This window comes from Rhipicephalus microplus, chromosome 6, assembly GCF_043290135.1.
Source record: "Rhipicephalus microplus isolate Deutch F79 chromosome 6, USDA_Rmic, whole genome shotgun sequence".
NCBI lineage: Eukaryota > Metazoa > Arthropoda > Arachnida > Ixodida > Ixodidae > Rhipicephalus > Rhipicephalus microplus.
Window position 1 is genome coordinate 183,922,855 of NC_134705.1, and position 25,818 is coordinate 183,948,672.

At 46.7% G+C, this 25,818-nt stretch overlaps 1 protein-coding gene across 2 annotated transcripts in view; it reads left to right on the forward strand.

Annotated features, from left to right (window-relative positions):
* LOC142765076 (uncharacterized) overlaps positions 1-25,818 on the forward strand; it is a 104,101-nt gene that overhangs the window by 8,615 nt on the left and 69,668 nt on the right. Inside the window, exons 6-7 of one of the 2 annotated variants that reach the window (XM_075865642.1) lie at positions 2,260-2,472; positions 4,726-5,179. The exons of the other annotated variant lie outside the window; for it this stretch is intronic. Coding sequence (XP_075721757.1) covers positions 2,260-2,472; positions 4,726-5,036 — 524 coding nt within the window. The 3' untranslated portion in view covers positions 5,037-5,179. Of the gene's footprint in view, positions 1-2,259; positions 2,473-4,725; positions 5,180-25,818 lie in introns of those variants that run through there. 2 annotated transcript variants of the gene reach the window in all.

Consider the following 25,818-nt stretch of genomic DNA (forward strand, 5'->3'; position numbering starts at 1 on the left):
GTCTCTTGAGCTCTGAACCAACAGAAGGAAATGTAAGCGCAGAACAACAATCATTGACCAGTATTTCGCTCTGTCAGAATATGTAGAGAAATAAGAACATTATGCGACATAAATACACGTGTTACTGCAGAATGTAATAAAACTCTATCAGGAAAAAAATATTCTGACAACTGTTTTTGTCATAATACACTCAAAAATAATTACTCTTCATAAAGAAAAATGAGGTCAATAATACGAACACCTCGGAAGGAATACCAAACTTCACCATAATATTCCTTCACTCTCTTGTTAGGCAATGTGTTTGTAGGCTCATTGCTTCTGAGTTTAGTTAAAAGATATAAGAGCTAATAATATATTAGTCAATATTTGTACCAGTAAGTAGCAGAACAGCGTTTTTCCGTAATTTTTACGAGGACACGAAAATTTCCATGAGACATTGAGGCGAGTAATGTGTAGTTTTCGCAGCTAAACTGTTTAATGCACCAGTTATTTATGCTGCTCATTCTGTGTGACCCACCCTGTGCGGCCTATAAGGTGTGTGCCACGGTAAATAAGTCATCATCATCATCATCATCATCATCATCATCATCATAACCATCATCATCATCATCATCAACAACATCATCATCATCATCCTCATCCTCATCATGGCTACGTCCACTACAGGACAAAGGCCGCCAGTTCCGCCAGTCCTGTGCTTGCTGGTGCCAATTCAATTAAATTCAATCTTCTTTCAACATTACAGGAGGCATTTCAAAAGTGTCAACAGTAATGCTGTGGAGCGAAAGCAAAAACCCATTAGGGCTTGACAGAGTCTTTCGCACCATTAGACAACATAGCCACCCGTAAACTTCCTAATCTTATGTGCCCACTAAACTTTCTGTTTCCCTCCCACCCGCTCGCCCTCTCTTGGAATCCACTCTGTGACCCTTAAGAACCAGTTTTTATCGTGCCTTCACGCTAAGTGCCCTGCTCATGACCATTTCTTTTTCTTGATTCCGACAGCCATTTGTTTCCTGTCTCACTCTGCTCTCGTCTTGTCCCTTAGGGTTACACCTATCATATTCCTTTCCATTGCTCGCTGCGTCGTCCTCAACTTGAGTTGAACCATCTATGTAATCCTCCATCCAGGCTTCTGCTCCGTAGGTAACTAAGTAAGTCCCGCTAACTACTACTGGACCACTGAAAAGGAAGAGACAAGAGTTTTCCCAGCAAGGGATATGTGCCACATAAATTGGTGAGGCCAATTCGAAAACTATCATCATTGTAAACGGATGTGTACCGTGGGAATTGGACAAATCCGACTACTCCCCACTGATCCCTTCAAAAAGGAAGACGGCAACCGTTAGACCTAACAATAAGCAACGGGAAGGCAACTGCGGCTGCGAGAAGATTCCGAATACTGCAACCACTATGTGCCCATAGATATATGACATGTACGGACGCTCGATTTCGGGGTGGGTTTTCTGCCTCTGGAGTCTGAACATCCGTGCCGTGTCGGTGATTGTCTGTGCTATAACTCGAACCTCTATGCGCTGATAATCAACTTAGCATCCTCTAAATAAGGCCTAGCGACGACCTAGTACCTGAACCAATTTAACCTAACCTAACCTAGAAACAGACTGCATCGCCTAGTTAAGTTTTAGAAACAACTTAAAAGTAACCTGATCAGTCTTCAGAGTGAACCAGTTTGCTGTTTGAAGTTTTTTCTTTCTTTATTTAACAAGAAAGTGTTTTATGCTGGGCTCCACCAAAACTTTAGTAACGTATTTCCGTCTCTGATAAGGCGTTGTTGAATAGACGCCACCAAATGTTTTGCAAGCGATATACAAGTTTCTCAATGCAATTTTGGCCCAACCTCGTAGCTTCAAGAGTAAGATAGTTAAAGTGGCCGAATTAATCAATCAACCATAAAAAAAAAGTCTGACTCACTCCACGCAATAGTCAGCAACATGTGTTGGGTGGCGTGGTCTTTGAGTGCCTTGGAGTACTTTTAAATTCTGACTAAAGATAGCTGGGACGCCTTTCTTCTGAACAAATAATAGGGAGTGCATGGCGCATTCCTTTCTTTGCTCTCCATCGGTTTGCATTCCTTATAGAACCTCGGCTTGCTAGTGCACGTTTAATTTTTTACCTTTAGGTTAAAGGCTTCTTGTCTATCTTATTTCGTGCTCACCTATCTCTGTAAGAGATCAAAATTTGTGGGAAAGTGTTTCATCAGTCGAAATACTGATCGGCGCTTCCATCCTGGTGCCGCAGCACACACCCACAGACCAGCAGTCTACGACGCGCGCTGCGTAGGGGTTTCCGAGCCGCGCCCTTGCTCCCCGCACGACATGATCTTTAGGGCGCACTTCTCGGTGGGTCCTGGTGGACTGGGCTCCTGCGTGCATCTATCGGCTGACGTGTCCCAGTGCCTTCGGGGAGCTAACCGGTTCAGGACACTCAAAGACTGCGAGGCTGTCTGCAAACGTGAGTCGATCGCTGTGCTGTATGGCTGGGCTCGTAGGCCGGCGCAGGCTTCCTCATCACGGGCAAAAGGGGCAGACTTCAAGGGCAGAAGGGACAGAAGGGGCAGAAGGGGCAGAAAGGGCAGATCTAATGACATCCCCAGCTCCCTCCAACCTCGTTGGTCGGATCCAAAAAAAAACTACATGTTTCGATGTAAATGAAAAAAAAAATGAAAAAGAAATGAAGCAATGGTGTGCTTCGCAGTGACGTGCCTTAGGTCCCTGGCTTTCTGCTAGTGAAGTTGGGACGTTAACAGTTCTTTGAATGCAACACCCGAAGCTGAGGGGGTTCAAATCTTCCCAGGAATTGCTTAGTTTGGCGCCTCTGCATATATACGCGCAAAAGTATAAACGCAGGCAAGGGCAGATATAAATGTTGGTAGAACACCCGTCCACCAGGAAAAAAAAAACGAATTGGTGGCAACACCCTGGCGTGTTCACGTAATGATGTCATGGTGCGCAGAGTGTGTTTGACTGTTTCGTCTGGGTGGCCGGAGCTTCCCCAGGCCGAAGTTTATTCGGATTGGATTCGTGATTTCGATTCTTTTGGCCACCTGCCCGCAGGACCAATCGACCGGGTATTGCATCTACCGGACCGGATGAGGTTTCTAGCCACCACTGAGGTCACACACACGAGATAACTGTCACCGTGAACATAGTTATGGGTGCCGCAGTTGTAGCTGTATACACGACTTTATTGCTAAACACGGTGGTGTACTTCGAAAGCCGAGGCATCACTGCGAGAGAACGAGGGTCAGAACTTTACGGAGCACTCAACAATCACTTCTCAGAGCGTCATAATTAGAAACACGCGTCACAGATCCATATTACAAAAAGGAACTCCTTACCGTTAGTTTGTTTGCTATGATTTCACTGAACGTGCTTAGGGAGTAGCCTGGGCTTTTCGTGCGGGTAAAAATCGCACGAAATTAATTCGATGATTTGCCACTTTCAATGATGATGATCGTTGCGGTTTTTCGCCCTAAAATAACAGCCGTGAAGGAGGGTTTCGGAAATTTCGACCATCTGTGGTTCTCTAACGAGCGACTTGATATCAGTAAACGTACGTTTAAGTGTCAGTCCGTGGATGGATATTAATACATCGGTGGTTGGGCAATCTGTGAGAGTGGCCAAAAATTTTATTCGCTTTTTTGTTTAAGTGATATTTTCATTGTCTAGCATGGCTTTCATGAACTTTCCACATGTTTCCACAAGTTTTTAATGTAACTATATCGTGAGTGTCTGTGTCACTTGGCCTCCCGTATATTTTAATATACATTTTTAAAGATATATCTCCAGGTCGTGGTACCTAGTGAGGTATTCTTGAAGTGCTCGCCTAGTGGGCTGTCCATTTTGGCCGCCACTGATTCGCTGGAGTTCAGCGCACAACGCGCCTCCAGTTGCCGATTTTTCTTGCGGAACTGTTGTCATCGACCTTTCACAACTCTTGTCCCTCATATATGCCACCATAACACAAATGAGAAGAACAGAATGCGCTTTGCCACAGCGCACAAAGGCAACAGAAATCAGTTTTGACCACAACTATCTACGAGGCCGTGATCATGTGATCGCATTAGGCCTCGAATTTGATTTAATATAGCCGCCCGCCTGATGCGCCCGTCAAGGTTGGTACGCATTCCCAGCATCGTTCTTGGGCTACCTGGGTACGTTCACATGCAGAGATAAACTTCTCAAGTTCAAGTGTTCTCTTTCTGTACAGTTCGTCCACTCTCTTGCTTCTTACGCATAGATTGTGCTGAGCGAGTTCACTGCATTGAGGTGTTCAAGAACGCGATGACGTCATGGCTTACCGCGTTCTCCAGTAACTGAACGCACTTAGCCGAAATGGACATGTCCTTCAGGCGGGCACGTCGAGAATAGCTACCCAAGGGCGAAACAGCGTAAGCACCAGTCAGTTGTACGCGTAACAGCTTTTCTATGGCACGGCTTGAAGGGAGACGTGGCGCACTGCTGCGCACCAGGTGCTGCGACAATCTGTTGTCCTTCAAGCGTCTGCTAACCACGGTAACGTCGGCAGCTTCACTTCTACCGTTGCTGATGCCACGCAGTTAGCCCGTGGATGGATGAAAACATCATTACTATGGAAACAACTTGATCATATTGAGCCTGCTACTGATAGATTAGACGAGTACAAACAGATTGAAAAGATGGCCGCGAGACGTACAAGGGACAAATGCGAGTTTCGTGCTTGCAGATGGTCCACCAGTGTTGCCAACCGTTCAAACGTACTCGAACGATGCTGCGACTCCGAAGGAGACGACGCCGACGACGTCGCGTAACCCACGGTCGCGCCAGTGCGACGTCGCGGTGTCGTTCGGCCCGTGCTCCGCGACCGATAGGCGCGGGACGACCGCCAACTACGTCTTCCAGCGAGGACGCTGCGTGGCGCTACGGGGCAACTGCACAAACGCAGGCTTCCACACACTGAGGGAGTGCCGCTCCGTGTGCTCTCGGAGGGAGGACCCGTCGAATGCGGAAGACATAGCTGACTCTTCGCTGGTGTAATTTCCCGAAGCACACCTCTCAACGTAGTATTTAGGCGTGATAACGAAGATTTAAACAGAAAAGCGAAGTATTAGTGTGAAAAAAAGGAGGGAGACAAAAAATACTTCACCCAGAGCGGCGTTAAAAACCGAATGAATGTATGTGTGACGTACTGAGAGCCGTGTCATGCGGCGCTAAACTATGCTGTATCTTTTGTCGAACCGTTGGTATTGTCATATATTCCGACTAGAAGAAGCTTGAGTAGGAGAGAGACATCTGCCCAGCTTTCTCGTGGTCTTGCATAAAAACACTCCCAAGCATTTCCCTGAGGGTGAACATGGTTAAGTGCGATTGCACGGGGTGATGCTATGAGGGGGAGTAAAGTTAAAATCTGTTGGCATTCGCCAGTGAGTTAACGTAAACTCCCCCATGTGATCACATTGCGATTTTCAGGAACCATTAGACCCTCTCGGGAAATCTTAGTGAGTTTACGCGTTTATGTGAGAGTAAATTCGCACTATAAGGATGCTTATGTCCGAGGCCCACTTGGCCGGCTTGCGCTGGGCATCACGGGCCCTTCGCCGCACTTGCCTTGTCTTCAACAGGCGCGACATCTTCAACGACGCGTGCTATGCTCGTATTCGATTGCATTGTACTCGTTGTTGGAGGTATCGCAGTCGAGGTTGATGCCTGCGATGGATCCATACCTAGCACGACTTGCCGATCTCGAGCAAGTCGTGGGGGCGCGCGCAGCCACGGAGCGGAGGGCGGAGCGCGCGCAATCACGTGGTGTGTGACGTCGCTGCGCCGTTGCTACAAACGCTCCTCTCCGCTCCTCGCGCCATTGCTAGGGGAGAGGAGGAGGCACACCGCGGATGGCTGTCACTTATATAGTGCATTCGCACGTAAAAAGAAAAAAAAAAAACATCCTTTTTAGTGAGCGTTGCTATTGTGAATGAATGAACGAATTAATGAAAAGACAAAACGAGTGAAGAAATTTTCTTAATTAACGTATTATCTTAAGTTTAACGTCCCAAAAAACCACGTGATTATTATAAACGTCGTAGTAGACGGCTGTGAAAATTTCGACCAACTGGTGCTTTTAAGGTGCACTGACATCGATCGCACAGTGCATGGGCCTCGACCATTCCTCGATCATTCCTCGTCCTCGTGCTCGGCCGCCACTTTCAGGTCGGCAGCCGAGCAGTGCAACTTGTACACCGTCGCAGCGGACGAAATTCTCCAGAGTGATTGAAACTATTATAGGTTGAAACAGCTTGATATGGTCTAAGCTATATGCTAAGTTCCATGTTACTTGAGCTTTGTTTTTTTACTTTCTCATAAATCACGTGATTGATGATAGAATGTAAGGAGGAGAGGCTACAGCTGGCACCATTGAAGTGCACGAGTGGATGGACGCGAGTATGATACCTCAAGTGCCATTTAAAGGCTTCCGATAGAAAATGCAGGGCGTGTAGACCTATAGATGCAAGCATGCCCACGAGAAAAAAAGTCGACACACCACAAACCACGTCTCCCTTTCGTCCGAGTTTGCCCGCCCCCTCTTTCTAAGAGCAACGTGGCCTTCTGCGCATGCTCTCTGATGATAGCTGCCACATGCGATAATGAGTTAGCAAAATAAAAGTAATCGAGTGCCCATTTCACTTGAACTCGCAGTACTACCTTCAAATTTGTGTCTGAGGCAGCAAGTGAGAGCTTTTATTGCTCATATTACTCATAACCGGCTCTATATTGGGGGTTATCATCACAAGAGGTCATTTGGACAAATCCATAGTAGTGACTCGGCCTTTAGGCTATGCTCGTGTTAGTGAACATCGACTCCAGAATAATGCGTTTTCAGCAGTTCTAGACTTTTAGCGGAACTGCCCAGTGTTCTCCCATAGTTGAGTACGCAGTACTCAAAATCGTTAAGCAAGTTTTGTAAAAACACAATTTGACTCATTTTGCAGTTGGACTGTTACCACAACGGCACCTTAAGGCGAATGTCCGACTTTTATTGATAGTACGGTGAAGTTCACAGTCGTTGGCGCGAAGTGAATGGCGGTGATATAATCATCGCGGGGTAACTTCATCGAGGCGTCTTAGGTGGCCAATTTGACGTAACATCATGACATCGTCGCTTGGTCAATAGTGGACCGAAATGACTTTGCACCACCTCCGAACCCGGAGGTGGAGCAACGCGACGTCAGCTGCAGGAAGCTTTCGGGGGGGGGGGGGGGGCAGAGGTGGTGTTGAGATGATGAATCCCTGTACTTGAAAGAAAAGAAAGATGTCGTTGACTTTCGATTTCTTTTAGGCGACTGTATGAGGGGCCAGGCTGAATATAGGATTCCCCGTAGGGGAGATTCCTTCGATTAATTTAAACAGCTACTCCTAATATAACGTATTCTTTTAGGGACGACGCACTGTTCTTGCTGTGGGTTACATAGTCTATTTCATAGAGGAAGCGTTCTATGCCGGGTTTAGCCACAGCTGCCAAGAAAGAGCTAACCTAGACCATATCATGTGGGGGTGTACTGGAAACCCACCTACCGCTTTTCTACACATTAATAGTAAGGAGCAGTGGGAGGCTGCTATGTGCAGCTCAGCGCCCGAGGTCGAGGACCAGATCCTGGATTGGGCTATGAGGGTAGCGGACACCTACGCTCGGTAGGCTCCTTTGACACTCCGCCACCGCACCTTTCCCTCTTGGGATAAAGTTTTTCTCCTTCTCCTCCGCTGACGTATTTCCGTCATTGGTGTGACATTGTAAAATGTATATCAAGAATCGAAGTAACAGTGGTTAAAAAGAGCATGAAGGTCGCTTCGCTCGCTGCTGCGGTCGCGTTTCCGAAAGAGGCGTGCTGCCGACACACGAAGAAGTAAAGATAGTGACAGTTGTTCGCGCTCTTATTGTGTATTCTTGTGCGTTAGTTTCGTGCGTCATTGTACTTGAGCAGTTCGCTTTAAGAGTCGAGCTGCGACAGTCGGCACTCGTCCTGTATATGCTCATTTCGTGGGTGCTTTCTGCTTAGGTGTGCGCTGCTAGTTTCGAGCTGTTTGCGGCTCGTCGCGTGACGTTACATTTTATTGCTGTAGCATTTTTTCTTTTGCCCTTGTGGCGAAACAATGCGCAACAAACGCTCACCTACCTCTGTGAAGACACGTTTCATTTCCGTGTCTTATCAATTCCCAGAAAGAGGGATCAGTCAGGTTTCTCTTTTTCAGGCCACACGTAAAACAGTATAGGTGACATCCTAGGTGACTTCTTTTGTGGACAGCGTACCGCTCTGTCGCAGTTGAGTACTCAATACACTAAATCAACATGCACCTTTACCTTGTATGGCTCTCGATGCATCCGAAAGGGGTGTAAGCCATCATGGAAGCCCTAGTTGTCGCGTCTGCGTAAGATAGCCAGCTGTCGAGATCATATGATCATGACAACGTTGACTATGCAAGAAATACCCATTACGGAAGTCGTTGGAATGTAGGCTTCGGCGTCGGAGTAGACAGAAGCAGGAAGCAGTCTTCTAACATGGATGAAATACGACGTTCGAACTATCGCCACCATGGCAAGTGAAGCGAGGGAACACATCAGGCTCCCTGTGTCTTGGATGAGAACCAGGCTAGTTGTGCAGAGTTCAGGGACCGAAGAAACCTCGTTTCTTCATTCCATAAGGATCGGCGTGGGGTGTGTGGTATTTGGTACCTAGTGTACTGCAAGATCCATGCACACGTTTACGGGTTCGCTGATACGGAAAATGCAACCAGGTCAGTAAGATAGCTTACCAGTAATCTCTGTAAAACAAAACGAAGTTGAGACGCTCCTCGCGCAGCGAATCGCCTTGTTCTACGGTTAGAAAAAACAATTTGCTATATTTTAAAAAGTAGCTGTATATGGCTAGGTGCTAGCGAATGGAGTCCGTACTTCTACTACTACAATGACGATGACACAAGGTGCAGACTATACGTGGCCACGCACGCTATTAAGAGAAATTTCCGTTTTTACTTCTCCGCGTCGCAGGAGCACACTTATTCATCACCTGCAAGACTCGCCAGAGGGCGAGCACACTCGAAAGCGCCTACTTAAACACGCACGCTTTCGCGCACTCGGCCATGGTGGCGTAGCCTCTGAAGACGCACACATCCTTCCAGTACCTACACGCGTGGAGTAGTGGGTCGTAAAACCACCATTGCCACACCCTGCGCTCCTCGTCGGGTGTGGACTTGAGTTTTGGAGTCGTGTTTGCCTTCGGCACCAGAATATTCTTTCCAGAAGAATCCGTAGATCCCGGAGCCTCTTGATGCGTCGTAGCTTCTTCGCCGTCGCTACTAGATGACTCCTGGGGTGCTGGAAGCGCCTCGACTTTCGGAGTCTCTGCAGGTCTTGTCCTTCGTCTCGGAGGCACGACAGCCGAATCAGAGTGTACGCAGTCGTATATGGACTGCAGTTCTAGCCTCCGCGTGCACTTGAGATGGGGAATCCCTGCATTACGGTAAAGGTGGTTCACGAGGCTGTCACGGATAAATCAGTGACATCATCTCCGGTCTGATTCTCAATCATGGGGACCGTCATTCGACCAGTACAAAATACGAAATATAGTGACATCATAGAAGCAACCTGGTCAGCTCTTCTAAGGTGTCTTCTAAACGTTGGTCAGCTCTTCTAAGGTGTATTCTAAACGTTCCCTTCTACCTTCCGAGGTCCTCCGAGCTATGATTCAGCGGGCCGGACTTGTCGCTGGATCCGTCCTAGGGACCCCGGACCAGGGGTTCCTCCCACGCCCTCCTTTTCCATGTCTTTAAAAATAAAGACGTTTTCTCTCTCTCTCTCTCTTTCTGCTAGTTACTTTATATTTTGTAGTCCAATGTATTTGTATGATCTGAATGAGTGGTGTTTTAACTATCTAGCAAAATAAAGAACTGACCTAATAATTAACCAACAGACCAACCAACCAACTAAATAACTATCCAACCAACTAAACAACTAACCACCGAAATGAATCAACCACCAAAAATTGTCATGAACACACTGGAACGGTTGAAGGCTAAAGCCTACAGCGCACTTTGTAAAGCATTAATCTATACACTATAGGTCGAGGCTTTCAGCATGATACAAAGACACACATTGTGAGAGGCACGCATTAAGCTATCCCGAAGTTCTTAGTTGATCCCAACTGTTCTTCGTTCTCTCTCACACGACCAAAGTTTCAGCACCTCAAGGGTGGTTGCATGGCCCCCGAGATCCAACCATCTCTGACGAATCGACGATGTCTGTTGGTGACATCGTGTGACGCCACGTAGATACGTCATGACGTAGCATCATTATTCGCCTGGAGAAGGTCACTTCAGAAAACGCCACTTGAGATGACATGACTTCACTTGAGATGGCAGTGACGCCATGACGTGACATCACTATTCGTTTTGAGGTAACTAGTATTTTTTATGAAGCTCGCGAATACCTCGCGAAGTCATTCGGAGGGCAGAGCCAACCTACAGCCACTTAAGGATTTCGCCTTAGTAAACGTTACACTGTACTATTAGGCTGGTTGTCAAAGCGAGACGCACAACGAAATCTCGCACAGCCTCTTATGCGTTCGCCTCGGCTAAAACGCCTTGAAGATGACAGCCATATTCTTTTTGTTCTCAGCTGATGTATTCATGCTCTCTCGCTACTTTCCTTGAACTTCCAGCACCTAGCGTTGTACGCTGCTTCGAAGATCAGGGCAATTGCGAGCTTTTTCCACCTAACCTTGTTTTGCATTGCCTCCGAGATCGGCCTTCCTTTGACCAAGAGATTACATCATGTGATAACGTGATCACGTTTACTTGATGTGACGTATAATGACATCATGATGAGGTCTCAACATTTTGCGATACACAACGCAATGACTGTATTCGGCATCATTCATGTTGACGCCGAGGGACATGGACGTTCTCTTCTCGCGCTTCAGGAGGCATTCAAGACTTTCGCCTAATTTAGAAAGTACCCACCGTTCTCGCACGCTGCGCGACACGAGCTCCGGCTGCGGAAGCGGTTTCTCGAGTAGTCGTGGCACATGTGACCCTGGATCCACTCGAGGCAGGTGCCGCCACCCGCCACGCTGTCGTCGGGCATGAAGAACCACGCGTGGTGGCGCACCAGGCCGCTCAGGTTTTGGGCGGCCTCCGACGAGCAGTCCACCAGGTGCGGAGCTCGGCAGCGACGGCGATTGCGTGGTGTCACGTACAACAGAAAACCTGACGCCGGTGTTCGGGGGGCAAAGAAAGTAGAAAGGCCACCGCGAACAATGATTCAAAGACGTTATGATTATGAATATAACGAATTCGCTCAAAAAAGAGAAAGAAAAAGATTTCGTGTCACCATCACGTGTGAAGAAAAAGTGTCACAGTAACTGGCGTTACACGTTCACCGATATTGTCAACAAGCAATAAGAACTCGGAAGCAACATTTTTCCTAAATTGCTTGAGGAGTAGGTAACGAGGCCCCTGTGGAAACGGCCGTGAGACTGCGCTATTTTCGCCTTGTGACTGGTTGTCTGGATTTACACGGTCTCGTTCCCCCCGTTCTCGTCCGAATGCCCCATGTTCTCCACTGAGTGCCGCGATGTCTCGTTTGAGGTGTCCAGATAACTGCTCTGATTGCACTTGAGGGAAATTGAATGCCGCCGACCAGGGAACGTAGAAAGACTTAAAGCTTAAAATACCTCTGTTCAAAGAATCGCGGATGTCGCAGTGGCGGATATGACACCCTTGCACAAAGCTAATCTGGTCACCGCGGTGCGTCGAAAAAGAAAAAAAAAACGCTGCTTTATCGCAGTCACAGCTGTAACGAAGTCGCAGCCGTAATCAATTTCTGGATGGTAAGAAAGTTTTACACAGAAGCAAAGGTGAAATACGTCGCTAGAACGAATCGAGACTGTTCATGGGGTCATGGGTGTCCAGCTCAACGAATCTATACGTTGTCGCGTAGGGGAAGAAAAAACTTCGGTGGAATGAATTGCAGACATTACGAAGATACGGGTATGTGTATTCATTACTTGGTGTGGTCGTCCGTAGCAAGATATGAAAGACATGCTAATAAAAAAATGAAACAGCATAACGATTAGGTGGGACGGTTTTGTATAGATTCCTCGGTTATCATGCATGAAGGACTATGCAGAGCATGCGTCTCTTACTGCGACAGCGCTGCTGCCATTGGCATCGTGCGTGCAGTCATAACGAAAATTTCATTACAAAAAACCGCAGCTGTAGCTTGAACGCACGTGCGAGTGATTTGCCCAATGACTCATTCTGTAGTCCTGTTGTCTTTGGCGGAAGACAAAATCGATTAATGCGAGTGCCCAATTTAACGGAGTGGACCTTTTGAGTGAACGCAATCAGCGCGTGTGCGGTAGCAGTGACGCATGTGTCGGGTCTTTTTGTTTGTTTTGTTTTGTCATGGAGCATTTACCTGAGTGACATCTGGCGCCGAAAGCTCGTGCATTACCCAGAATAAAAGTATACGTGCGAGCCCAGGCCTCTGAGGTTGTCCACTGGCCCTCGACAGACAACTTTAGGAAGCAGTGAACCCTTAGTTTTGATTTCGTCGACTTTTGCTGGAGGCCCTGCTTGCACTTGGGAGAATGTTCATGAGGATACATTCAAATGTGAAGCGGAATATGGGCCATTGGGGGGGGGGGGGTGCGCATCAGTCACAGATAAAAGATGCATGGTGAACAATAGCAAATGCTAAAAAGTATTAAGAAAAAGTTTCCATAGTAATCTTGTTAGTGATTGTTCATTTTTATAGATACTTTTATGCATTATGTGTACTGTGTACTTTTGCTAAGCCACCGTGAAGCTGCCACATGAGGTGACTAAGTACACCTCATGCTGCTTATCCTCGTAACTCTGTAGCAGAATAAACCCAGTTTAATTCAATTCGGTTGAAAATGACAGTTTACAGGCTTCTGCGCGAAATTTCGGCTACACAAGTTCGACTTTCATCTTCCCTCCTAATAATTAGTTGCAGTCGGTAACATCATTTAAAAGTCCGTAGAATTTTCTCCTCGAAGGCGTATGTACACGAGCATGCATCAATGGGCGCGCACTTCATGTCAACGCCGTGAGCTGTACGGCCGGTATGCCCACCTTCAGAGAACATTGCTGAGCGGGACTATTTTTTTTTTTTTTTGGAGACACGGAAACGATCGGCTGGCTGTGATTCGGTCATCTAGGCGGCGCAACTTCGCACTTTTTTTTTTGCTTGTATCCGACTATGTATATGATACTGAAACGATTTTCAGTAGAGTTTTCAGGAAATATTACACCAGCATAATATCAGTAAGTGTAGACTTAATAAGACACGAGGTTGCTCACGAGTTGTGGGAGCGAGCGTCTCTCTGGGCTCGTCCTGGTCGTCCGTCGGGGTGGTTTCGTTGGCGGCAAGTGCTGTCGACGCCTTCCTGGCCACCACTTTTCCGCTGGGCTGTCTGATACCATGACGGGGGCCTGCGAAAGCACATCTTTTATTTCACGTATGCAATGATTTTATAACTTCGGCGTTGTTAGTGAGAGTGCACGTGAGCACATACACATACACGCATGAACGCACGCACACGCTTCTTGTGAATTTTTAACCAATCTACACGAACGTCACTTCGTGAGCTCAAAGTCCAACTCTGACCGTTTAGTACACTGCTGTACAATCTAAAGCTGTCAACGCATTTATAGGAAACTCAGACTAAAAGAAAATATAACTGGACGAAGAGATTTGAACACACACACACCACATGGGCCACTTCGTCGTGGGTCTCGCTATTCCTGATAAGAGTCTTGAAGTAATGTACAATACCAACTCTCAGAGACTGGAAGATTACACGTAAAATATAAACAATTTGCACTGTTAAGCCCTTTCCGAAGGCTTTTTCTTTGTTATGACAGATCGGAAGATTACACTTAAAATGTAAACAATGTACACTAGGAAATAGTCTTCGAAGATTTTTCCAAATGTGATTACCTTAATTAGACATCATAGCTCGCCAAAAATCACGAGATTTATTACCTCTGGACGTAATGAAACTACCTTGAAGTATCTTCAACAAGAGTTCATCACTCGTGCGCCATCTCATGCAGAATTCGTTTACAGTACACACATACATTGAAATATCAGAGATATTTGTTAGTACTTGACACGGGGGTTTGTCGAAGTAACTTGTGTTCGTATTTCGTATCCTCGTTGGTTAAATTTTTAGGCTATAATCAGAAGAGAACATGCTACATTTCAGCGAAAACGAATCGGGAAAGTAAGGAGTAATTTCTTTACTTGAAGCAGTTCGTTAAGTGACTAAATTACCAGCCCACGAGAGCCGCTTAATAACCAATGCAACAAAAAGTTAATTATTTGCTGCAAGTTAATTTCTGCCGTGTCTGGAATATAAACCACCTATCCGCCGTGGTGCCTACACGGTGGACTCTACTTGATGGTAGCGCAATGTGAATGACAGGGACAACAGGACAAGGCACGCTCGACGCAACACACCGCTGTGTATTTTGTCGAGTTTGCCTTGTTGTGTGATCATTGTCCTTTAGCTTGCCCCAACATTAAGCAGGATGCAATAAGAAGCCGGCGTTGTCACCCTCATCGACATGGAACTTTGTTGCCCCGAGATAACATGCTGGCTTCGCCACTGCAAGAAACGTACTTGACGAGACCATGGCCACAATGATTGCGATGGCGATCAGAGACACCAGAGTGATGATAGTGAAGGCGACGCACCCGATGCTGGCCGCCCGCAACCAACGCTCTTGTAGGCTGCGATGAACATTAGAAACAACGAACAAAAAAAAAAAAACCGAAGTTTGGACACACATTTAAACTTTCACACGGTTGCAAATTGTTCATTTTGGAGTCGAGCTGTTCTATGGCTGGGCCTGACGAAAGGGGCGTCCACGCTGCGTATCGCGCTCTAGTTCGCAGATACATCCATAGGTGGCGCAACTGTCTATGTCGCGGACGAAGAAAGAGTCGGACGGTGAAACGGGCAAGGAGTAGCTTGAGCTCGAATAGGGTTTAAGTCACTGTAGATGTGGCTGGTGTGATAGGGGCTGCCACATCTTCTGTACAAACACACTGACAAAATAACAAAACATTCCCGGAATTCATTGGGAAAACACTGGAGAACTAGGCCTCACTGTTTTGCAGATTTCACACTGGTTGAAACGGTGGGGTGTTTGCTTTCACCTTTCGGCTTCGACTTATTCCCGAATTCTCACTTGTACGTTTCTTGTAAAACAGATTTTTCCCTCTTCTTTTGTTTGTCTCGAGAAATTAACACTCCAATTATATTACACGTGCCGTATTTATCTAATAATATCAAAGAAAAATCAAGCTAAGAAGCTGCACTGCACTATAGCGTTTGAAAGCAAACCAGTAACTTTATAAGATGTGACAATAACAGTCTTACATGCCCCGAAGATACTAAAGTTGTGGAGAGAACCCACATAAATATACATGCAGGAAAAGGCTGCACTGCAAAGCTGAGGACGAAAAACTGGACTGGCGCAGGAAAAGCACTTTTCCTGCGCCTTTGCCTGCAGTATGTTCGAACTAGCCTAAAAATACATACCAACTTTTGCTTGACGCAGTGTCTTCTTCGTTTTCGTGCGTGTGTATGTGTGCGCGTGCGCGGGGAAAAAGAGTGCGCATGCTCGCGTGCGTGTAAAGCACAGAATTCAGGTTTCTAACGTTTGCACGCTTTACAAGAACTATGTTACATTGGCTTACAAGGCACTCTGGTAGCCGAGGCGTTCCTGGCCGTACAAGATTGTTCCTGTGCACAGAGAAAAACAAAACAAAAACAAACTGAAACAAAAGACAGATGCCAGGTGCATCATTAGCGGGAAACACGATTTAATTAGCACCCGAGTATAGGTAATTTAAACTTGTGCTCTTAGAGCACTGCTGACTCTGCTATTCGACCATTCCAGCGACTATAGGCACCCGGCAATGCAGTTTACGAGATCTGATGGTAGCGCCAGAATACACAGCCTAGCGAGTAGGCTCAGCAAAACCGAGTCTTCCAATGCGTATAGCCTATAATGAGTAGACGCAGCAAAACTGGACTTGCACGTGCATATTATTTTATATTTTAGTTGTGAGCAGGGGGTCACGGCTGGTTATGTAAGCGCCCAGGAAACCTTCTTTGAAAACGCGCCAAAAGGGCATTCACACTTCAGCGTCTCAATGCGTTCAGCGAGAGTTTCATTTGCTTGGTATCCCTGGTGGTCGGTACCAACAATGATGAGGCGGCCCAAAAAGCTTCGTCGCGCCCACTGGTCCACTGCCGGGTGCCTATGGGCGGTGCAGCGAAAGGTCGAAATGGCGGGTGAGACGGGGATGTCGCGAGCGTTTACGTCAGCGTCGTAGAGCGTTCAGACACGTTCATTGGTTCATGGATACTGTGAGACTGAACTGCGTCGCTGTTTCATCACCATGTGACAGCTTCAGAGAGAGAGAGAGAAACGAGAAAAAAGGAAGGCAGGGAGGTTAACCAGATGCTAGTATACGGTATGCTACCCTACACTGGGGTTGGGGAAAAGGGGGTAGAAACAGAAAAGGAGAGTTAAAAAAAGAAAAGGAGAGTGCAGAGTACTGCTACATGGCGCCGCCTGCGTCGCTGGAATGACCGAGAGCTCACAAGCGTCGCAGCGCAGTGATAGCAGCTGTTGTAGCTGTATAAACGCTTACGCAGTAAAACTTTTTCGGACCCTGTATTCACCTTTTCATAAACGCCTCCCTGGGCGCCGCCATAGCCCTCCTTGGGCTGTGCGAATTGGCGCGTCCCCTCGAAAATGCACTGACAACGCTGCGCCCTTAGCCTTTGTACTCCAGCGCACAGCCCATCATGGCGGTGTTTTTTTTTTCCTTCCTGTGAAAAGGTGTATACTTTGCCTTTCGCACTCACTCACACTGGAACTCTCCAAGATATTTTCTTTGCCGGGCACACTCGGACTTAAACTGATCGAAATATTACTCAGCCGAACTGACTCAGACTAACGGTGAGACCCGAGTCTGAGTGCAAGAGAATCTTTTACTGGGGGCTAGTGAGTGACATGGCCGGACTATGTTCTGAAGTGACCGAAAGAATGCGGTGAAACAGCCAGGCTCCTAAGTTACCTATGAACCGTAACTCTGTCTGAAAAAAAGAAAAGACCGTGTAATTTCGGTACTGCTTGGTTTATATAGACACCCATTTGCACAAACATATGATGTGAAACTGATACTCACGCCAGCTGGGCATTTCTAGTCAAATTCAGGCGGAGGTTACTGGAACCACTCGAACGAACCACCTTCTGAACCGGTTCTTCTGCTTCTTCTTTTACATGTCGAGTTTCAAGCGTTTATAAAAACTCTTCCGATGCCGTATGAGATTTCGCAGTTGAAAGAGAAGGAGCTGGATTTTAAGGTTTTCTCTTCTCATTTCATTTGCTTTATCAACCGTATAGGTTTTGTGGTCATTATTTAGAGCGGAGGTGTTTAAGCTCGCAGTAAGGTCGGAGCCACTGAGAACTGGGCAGGTATGCGCCACAGAAAGAGGGTATGTGCCGAGCATTTCTTAGAATGGCATGCATACTATAGTATACCAATGCTGAGAAGGAGCAATGTGAAGTCTAGGAAGTGCATTTTGGGACGTCAAACGCCACATATCAATCGGTTAATCATGGCTAGGAGGCGAGAAGGCAATACAGAAAGAGATAAAGAAAGAACTAAAAATAGTATGTAGAAAAACAAAAACAAAAAACAACAAAGATGAAATAAAGAAGAAAGAAGAAGGATGGAAAAGATAGAACTGAATCTGCATTCAGTCCGGCCTTCATAGGATGAGAAATGTATATAGGCAGCGTGCCACTGCAATCCACACGCAGGCGTCATTGCGCGAGGCACCGCAGCCGTAGTTGCCGCTGTCGCTCGACAAGCTTGAAGTAACAACGCTCAACCACCGCATTTCTTTTATCCTGTGAAACTGCACTCATGCAGTCATACGAGGCCCCTCTGTCAGTTTCTCGGAAACCTGGGGCCTCCTGGTGTATTATTCAAACCATGTAGTGGAACTGAATTATGTAATAAACATGACGCATTTAGTTCATGACGACACCAAGTAGTGGCGTGTTGTGGCTTATAGGCAGTGGAAAAGTGTCTACGGGACTCAAGACATCGTTTAAAAAAACGTGGTTTTATTTTTGTGCCTGTTGTCGAGGGTTTTAATCCTCGTCAGCGTTCACGAGAGAAAAACGTTGTGTCTAAATTACGGTGCGTCTGTGTAATCATGGCTTGCCTGTATGACCTTTCGGAAAGGGCAATTTACCAATGGCTTTCAGCATCCATCTATTTGACAGTTTGTGGACAAGCTGGGTGATATAGAGGCATTTTATTTAACCCGGAAAGTCAGAAATACTTGCGTTTGCGAAGCGACAACCATAATGTCACGTACAAGTAAGTCGATGCGTAGCGTTTATGTAAGCGCACGAAAACATTGCGTATGCCGCGCATGCTATCGCGAGCATGCGCGAATGCGCCGTTCAGGAGGACGGCCACGGCTCCGGCAGGCAGTCCCGCACGCAGTGGGCCATGGTGGCGTACGACTTGTAGATGCACGCGTGCTCCCATTCGCGACACGCGTGGCTGACGATATCGTAGAACCACCACTGCTGCTGGCTCTGGCTCGCTGCGTGCGTGCAGTTGCAGGCGGCCGTCAGGGGGAGCGGCTGTACGCACTCCCTCCGCGGCATGCCTGCGTGGACAATGTGAGAGACATGGTCTGAGATGAAATGTTATCAGCATGGCGCCTTCGAGACGAATGCTGTGTACAGTTATGGGCCTTGCTAACAGCCGCGGCGGTCTAGTAGATGTGGTGCTTGAGTGCTGCCACGAAAGTCGTGGGGCCGAACCCTGGCCGCAGCAGCCCCACTTTGATCGAGGCGTAATGCAAAAGGTCTGTGTGCTCTTATTTTAATAATTTAAGTGGACGCTGAAGAACCCCAGGTGGTCGAAGTTGCCGGTGCCCTTCCATTATGGTGTCCTTTGTAAAGGACATCGGAGTTTCGCGAAGTTAAACCCCAACAATCATTATTACTGTTATTCATCATCATCATCATCATCATCATCATCATCATCATCATCATCATCATCATCAGCCTGACTACGTCCACTGCAGGACAAAGGCCTCACCCATGTTCCGCCAGTTAACCCGGTCCTGTGCTTGCTGCTGCCAATTTATACCCACAAACTTCTCAATCTCATCTGCCCACCTAACCTTCTGTCTTCCCCTAGCCCGCTTGCCTTCTCTTGGAATCCAGTTAGTTACCCTTAACGACCAGCGGTTATCTTGTCTACGCGCTACATGCTCGGCCCATGTCCATTTCTTCTTTTTGATTTCAGCTATGATATCATTAACCCCCGTTTGTTTCCTAATCCACTCTGCTCTCTTTTTGTCTCTTAAGATTACACCTACCATATTTCTTTCCATTTCTCGCTGCGTCGTCCTCAATTTAAGCTGAACCCTCTTTGTAAGTCTCCAGCTTTCTGCTCCGTAGCTAAGTACCGGCAAGATACAGCTGTTATATACCTTCCTCTTGAGGGATAGTGGCAATCTACCTGTCATAATTTGAGAGTGCTTGCCAACTGTGCTCCACCCCATTCTTATTCTTCTAGTTACTTCAATCTCGCGGTTAGGCTCTGCGGTTATTACCTGCCCTAAGTAGACATAGTCTTTTACAACTTCAAGTGCACTATTACCTATCTCGAAGCGCTGCTCTTTTCCGAGGCTGTTGTACATTACTTTCGTTTTCTGCAGATTCATTTTAAGACCCACCTTCCTGCTCTCCTTGTCTAACTCCGTTATCATGAGTTGCAGTTCGTCCCCTGAGTTACTCAGCAATGCAACGTCATCGGCGAAGCGCAGGTTACTAAGGTACTCTCCATTAACTTTTATCCCTAACTGTTCCCATTCTAGGCTTCTGAAAACCTCCTGTAAGCACGCGGTAAATAGCATTGGCGAGATTGTGTCCCCCTGCCTTACACCCTTCTTGATTGGTATTCTGTTGCTTTCCTAATGTAGCACTATGGTAGCAGTTGATCCCCTGTAGATTTCTTCCAGGATGTTTATATTATTATTATTCAACTGTATTCCTACTCATTAGGGCGTACGCCTTAGATGCCTTATCAAACGTGAATAGTGGCCGACTGTGCCAACAGGAATGATAAAAAAATCACCTTGATGTGATGACGTCATCATGACTTCGCATTACGTAAAGTTACATGATGACGTCGTCAGATGACATCGGCGCTTCATACAATCGGCCGAGAGGTAGATGGCTTTCGCTTTCGAGTCATATTAAGCAGATGCATACATGAACTCGTGACGTACTTCTTTGTTACTGATCACGCGTGCTCAAGGCAGCCCGACGGACATGCCAATACCGCTGTAGACATTACCAAAGTTTAGATATTAAGGGCTGTCATTAGCCTCCCACGCATGATAACACTATAAGTATTGGCTAAGAGAAAATACGGAGGCATGTACATTTCGCAATTGAGTGCACAAAGCTGTTTCTCTCTCGATGCGGAGATATTCGGACACAAACGGGAAAGGAAAACCAGCCACCATTCCCAAGCACCCCCCCCCCCTTTTTTTTTTTGAGGATCCGACTGAATCCATGCTATTCAGCTCCACTGATGGTTCGAGGGATGATTCGAGGGATGGTTCGAGGGATTCAGAAGATAACATGGCGCCATAACTTCAAGAGGACGTCAGGCAAACCACGGTACAGCAATAGCATGACCCAGGGTCGAAATTCTGGAGGTGAGCCTAATGCTTGAGTCAAGTATTTGATAGTGGCATTCGCTGTTAACCTTCACACGCTTGTGTATTCCTTGGGTTTATTTTGTGCTTCCCGCACTGCTGAACTTTATCTCAGAAGCCACATAGAAAAGAACGCGCGATTGAGACCTGCTCCACGAGGTGCCACGGCGATCCCAGCTTCTGAAAAGAAAGTCATCTGCTTTTCAATGGACTTATTCGCCTAATTATCATGACAATTAGTTGACCTTCATCTGAAGTGAACTTATGCTGTGATATATGTATGCAGTATAGATCCTAACTTGAAAAAAAAAACAATTTTGCAATTGTTCTATTTTTAGGACATATTGTCTGAATATTAGGAAACCCGGACATAAGTCCCCGACTGGGAGTGCTTTGATGAGAAAGAAGCGTCAATCGTTGCTAATGTCATAACAGGATTAGAGTTCACAACGTCGTTCGCAGAGAGTGCTGCACTCCTCCCTGGTGCTGAACCGGTATCCTCCGCCCTCACGGAATCCCTTCTGGGCGAGACACAATTGGGTGGGCAGCCACTCGGTGCACCAACCGGGTTCACCGGCACCGGGCATGTAGAACCAGCCGTGGTGTCACGCAAGGGTCGCCACTTTGCTAGAACAGTGCACCAGGCGAGGAGCGTCGCATTGGCTTCTTTCGCGGAGTGCGTCGCCAGCTGGCGCCGACTCGATCATCGCCCCTGCAAGGCAAAAAAGACGTAGGGCCCAGTGAGATAGATACCTGTGGAGTAATCAGAGAAGAAGGAGGGTATAAGAGAGAGAACAAACTTCATACTTATTATTATTTAGAGAATACTGCAGACAAGAAGTCCAAGCAGGGTGAGCATACATGAAACACACTAAATAACAGAATGAAACAAGGTTGCAAAGCGTTTTTTACACAATTTCTTTGCTATAAGACAGAGGGATTATGGCTTTAAAAAAAGTAACAGTTGAACAACAAGGTGATAATACCATTCAAGGAAGTCATGGAAGAAGAGTATTTACACAAATGATGAAGGGCGTTGAGGAAATGCTTCGGTTAGTTTATTCCAATCATCTATTGTTTGTGGGAAGAAGGAGTACCGAAAAGTATCAGTCCTTGCGAAGATTAGCGTTAGGGAATGAGGATAGTGGTGTCGAGTGGGTCTGCTTAACAAGGGTGATACGTATACTGCGGTGTCTAAGGGTAGCCTGTGGTTCACTATGTCCGAAAGAAACTGTAGCCGACTTTTTGTTCTTCGAATTTGTAATAGTTCTATACCATTTGCTGTTAGTAATGCAGTGGGGGAGTCGGTTGACATAAATTTAGTATATATGAATCGTACTGCTTTTCTTTAAATTATTTCTAGGCTTTGGATGTTAATTTTTGTGTGGGGATCCCAAACTATGGAGGCGTACTCAAGTTTAGGCCTAATTAAGGAAAAGTAGCGGAGGAGTTTAACACTAGGCGCCATAGCGTGAAGTGTATCGAACGGCGCGCGAGCTGGCTTGAGTAGATTTCAGATAATTCTTATACAGCTAGAGAGTTTGAATGAGTGGGTAGTCCGTTGCAACCCTAGTGGAAAGGAAAAGAAATGTGTGCAGTCTCACTCAACGCGAAATCGGCCGGAACTGCGTAGCAGGGATTGGCTGTTTCCGGCGACGCTGGCGTTCGCAGGCAAGCACACACTGACGTGCCAAACGTGCACCTGCTTCGACGTCCATGGTGGAAAAGGAAACCTTCATGTGTGATGTAGAGGCACCCTCTCCCCTCTCAAGTCAACTCCTCCTCAGACTCAGTTCGTTTTACCACCCCCTTGCTATAATCTACTATGCACGGTTATGCTATGTTTCACCCTCGCCTTTCTCATGTTCCACTTCACCACTCTCACTTCTCTTTCCCACACCTTGCTGAGACCTTTTCATCACAGGGGCATCAGCTCCATTCTGGACATGCACAGGAGTACAAAATGTGACGTCCCAGCCTGGGTAGAACGTATCTGGGTCCACATTAGGCTCTAGTTTTCCGCAAACATGTCATTTAATTGCAGTGAGGTGTCCCACGAGTTAGCTCGGCCGTCTACTTCCGGTGGCTACGGAACTGTCCGACCACTAGAACATGGACGAGCGTCTGCAAAATTATATGGAGTCAGTCAAAATTATCGGTTGCTCAGGAGAGCAGTGCCATCACCGCACAAAAGTCCAAACAATAGGAAGGCAGTCGCATGGCAGCGCCTGTAAGCTGGGAAGCTCGTAAACCTGGCCTGGGGCATATGTTGCAACAGATGATCGACAAAATTAGAAGTCTGAGCTCTGTGGGGCGAGAAAAACTCTCCAACACGCAATCTGGGAGTACAATTGCTTCCCAGGCGCTGCAGCAAATAAAAAGTGGAGAGAGGCCTGAAAAACTCTGTTGCGGAGTGAGGACTCTGCTCTACAGCAAAAATCCATTCGTTCGGAGAAAGAAGCAGAGGAGAGAAAAAACGTCTTTGCTATTAGTCGTGGAGGGGCCGGTCATTGTCACCTGAGCCTTTGCGACGGGAACGTGGAGTAGGGGGCTTCCTTATTTGGCGAAACAGTAAACTTTTAATCATAGTCATCATTAGTTGCATTTTTGGCGAGTCAAGGGTTTTAACAACAGCCCAGAAAGGATTTTGAAGGTGCCCTGGGAGCCGTCATTGATAACTTGCACACTATACTAGGCATGAATATGCTATACTGTTCATGGGCATGCTATTCTTCACACTCGGCCTTATCACTTCCCCTCGACATGGCTATAAGAAAGTCAAGAAGGGGAAATTGAGACGTGAGCTTGCGATGGGAAATTCGTAAACAAAGGGGGGGGGGGGGGGGGGCTAGGGCCGAGGTTTGGACAAGCAGACTTATTTTTTGCTCTGCAAAGTTGTAAAAGAGAAGTCCACTTGTTTAAACATCGGCTCTAGCACCCAGCCTTTGTTGACGATTACCGCATATACATGGCTAAACAGTATGCATGGCTTTGCCTGCGTGATGCCTAGAGAAATGACATGGCAGTCGACAGGGGGCAACGTGAGGCGACAACCGGGCCCCTGGAATGCTCCACACTTCAAATGTCATGCAGTTCCACTCATTGTCATCATTGTCCTTCCTATAATTACCATACATCCTACTTACAACAGCGCTTACTCATTGCAGTGACATCGAGCCAGACAGGACACTGTATAGACTGAGGAGAAAAAGGAGATATATTTCCTCCTTCGAGACGTATTAGGTGAATGTGTAAAAGACTCGGCGAGTTTTTTGTCCCTTGTAGGCAGCACCAAATGAACGTAACGCATTAGAGAACTTACTAGGGTTCGAAATATTCTCGGACGTGTTCATATGGACCGGTGGCGTCGTTTCGACTGCGGGCGTGGTCTTCGAGGGACGGCGACGCTTTGATCCTGCGTACGATATTTTAACTGTTATTACGACAATAAACACAGCTGTTTCATCTCACCCTTTCACTGTTTACAAACACAGGCCCTTGACGACATCAGGTTTTGTCCACCGATGCTATTAAGGCACATCGGTGGGCAAGAGGAGCTTTAGAAAACAGCTCGTTCAATTTCTGCAGTTTCCTTCCCTTATTTGGCGAAAAATAATCAAATAAACGTTCCTTTGAGGCACATAAAAATTATACGACATTCCCTTGAACTTTACACAGGTTCTTTATATCTAGAAAACCAGAGAGAGGCGTTCCTTATCATGCGAAAAAAAAACAACTTGAAAACGAACTTTCAGTTTCGACGTTTCAGCTGGTTAAATGAGGAGACCGGAAGTTGAGTGAGTGAGAACAACTTTATTGTGGTTAAATGAGGAGAGCGGAAGTTTTTCGGGGTACAACGCTTGTTGCAGCAATCAAAATCTTCAAACCATCTCACCGGTTATTTCGTCAGCTTTTTCTAAAGAAAGGCTCAGTACACTGTATGTGACGCAACCGCGCTGCATTCAGACTGGCGATCAGGTGGCACAAGGCCACAAAGGTCAGAAGAGGATAAAGTCGCGTACGTCACAAGGTAGTCACATGTTGTAGAAGCATTACTTGCTGTACCATTTGGCTTTGTATCGACAGCAGAGAAAAGTCGGCTGCGCAATGTGACGCAAACACGAAACGGAAGATAGGCTGGAAACAGCGTCATGGTCAAGCGATTGGAACGACTGATTGCATACTAGGATTTTAAGGGATCGAATTCCTCCCGCGGCTGCTGCATTTAGGTGCAGGCGAAATGTTAAGAGACCTGTGCGCTTATATTTACGCGCACCTTAAAGAACCCCAATTGTCATAATTTCCCGAGCCCTCCACTACAGCGTATCTCGTAATCATATCGTGCCTTCGGGATGTATGGAGCTAACTGATAAATAAAAAGCGTCGTCTTGTCTTTTCTACAGCTAGAGGAGCGGTCTTTGTAGTGCCCGTTGTAAACCCTCTTGGTTCGACTTGTACAAGTGCAGATGTAAGGTGCCCACTAAGGAATTACCGTAATTTTGCAAAAGAAGTACGCATTTTCGCTATGCCATTATTCATCGCTCTGTGGTGAAGAAAGGTACCTGCTACACACCTTTCAGAACTCTACGTGCACTTTGTTGATGCTTCGGCTGACGACGATCAATTATAAATTATAGCTGAACCACTTTGTAGTGGATCGTAAGTCTTGAACCAACCACTCATTGCGCAGATGCCATTGTGTGGAGCCTGGTAGCCATTTTACACTAATACTACGCTAGACTCCGTTTCTTAATGTTATGTGTTGCCCGACGGGACAACTCTCTAGGGTCCTTTTGCGAGGGAATTTGAATCAGCGGCGTGGCTGTGTGGTAGAACACTGGAATTACCACGCTGGGTTTCTGAATTGAACGGCCAATAGAACAAGGAGTATTTTTTTTTATTGCATGACAACTGTATGTAGGGTGTTTTTACGACTGAGTTTCAAGAAACGCAGTGGC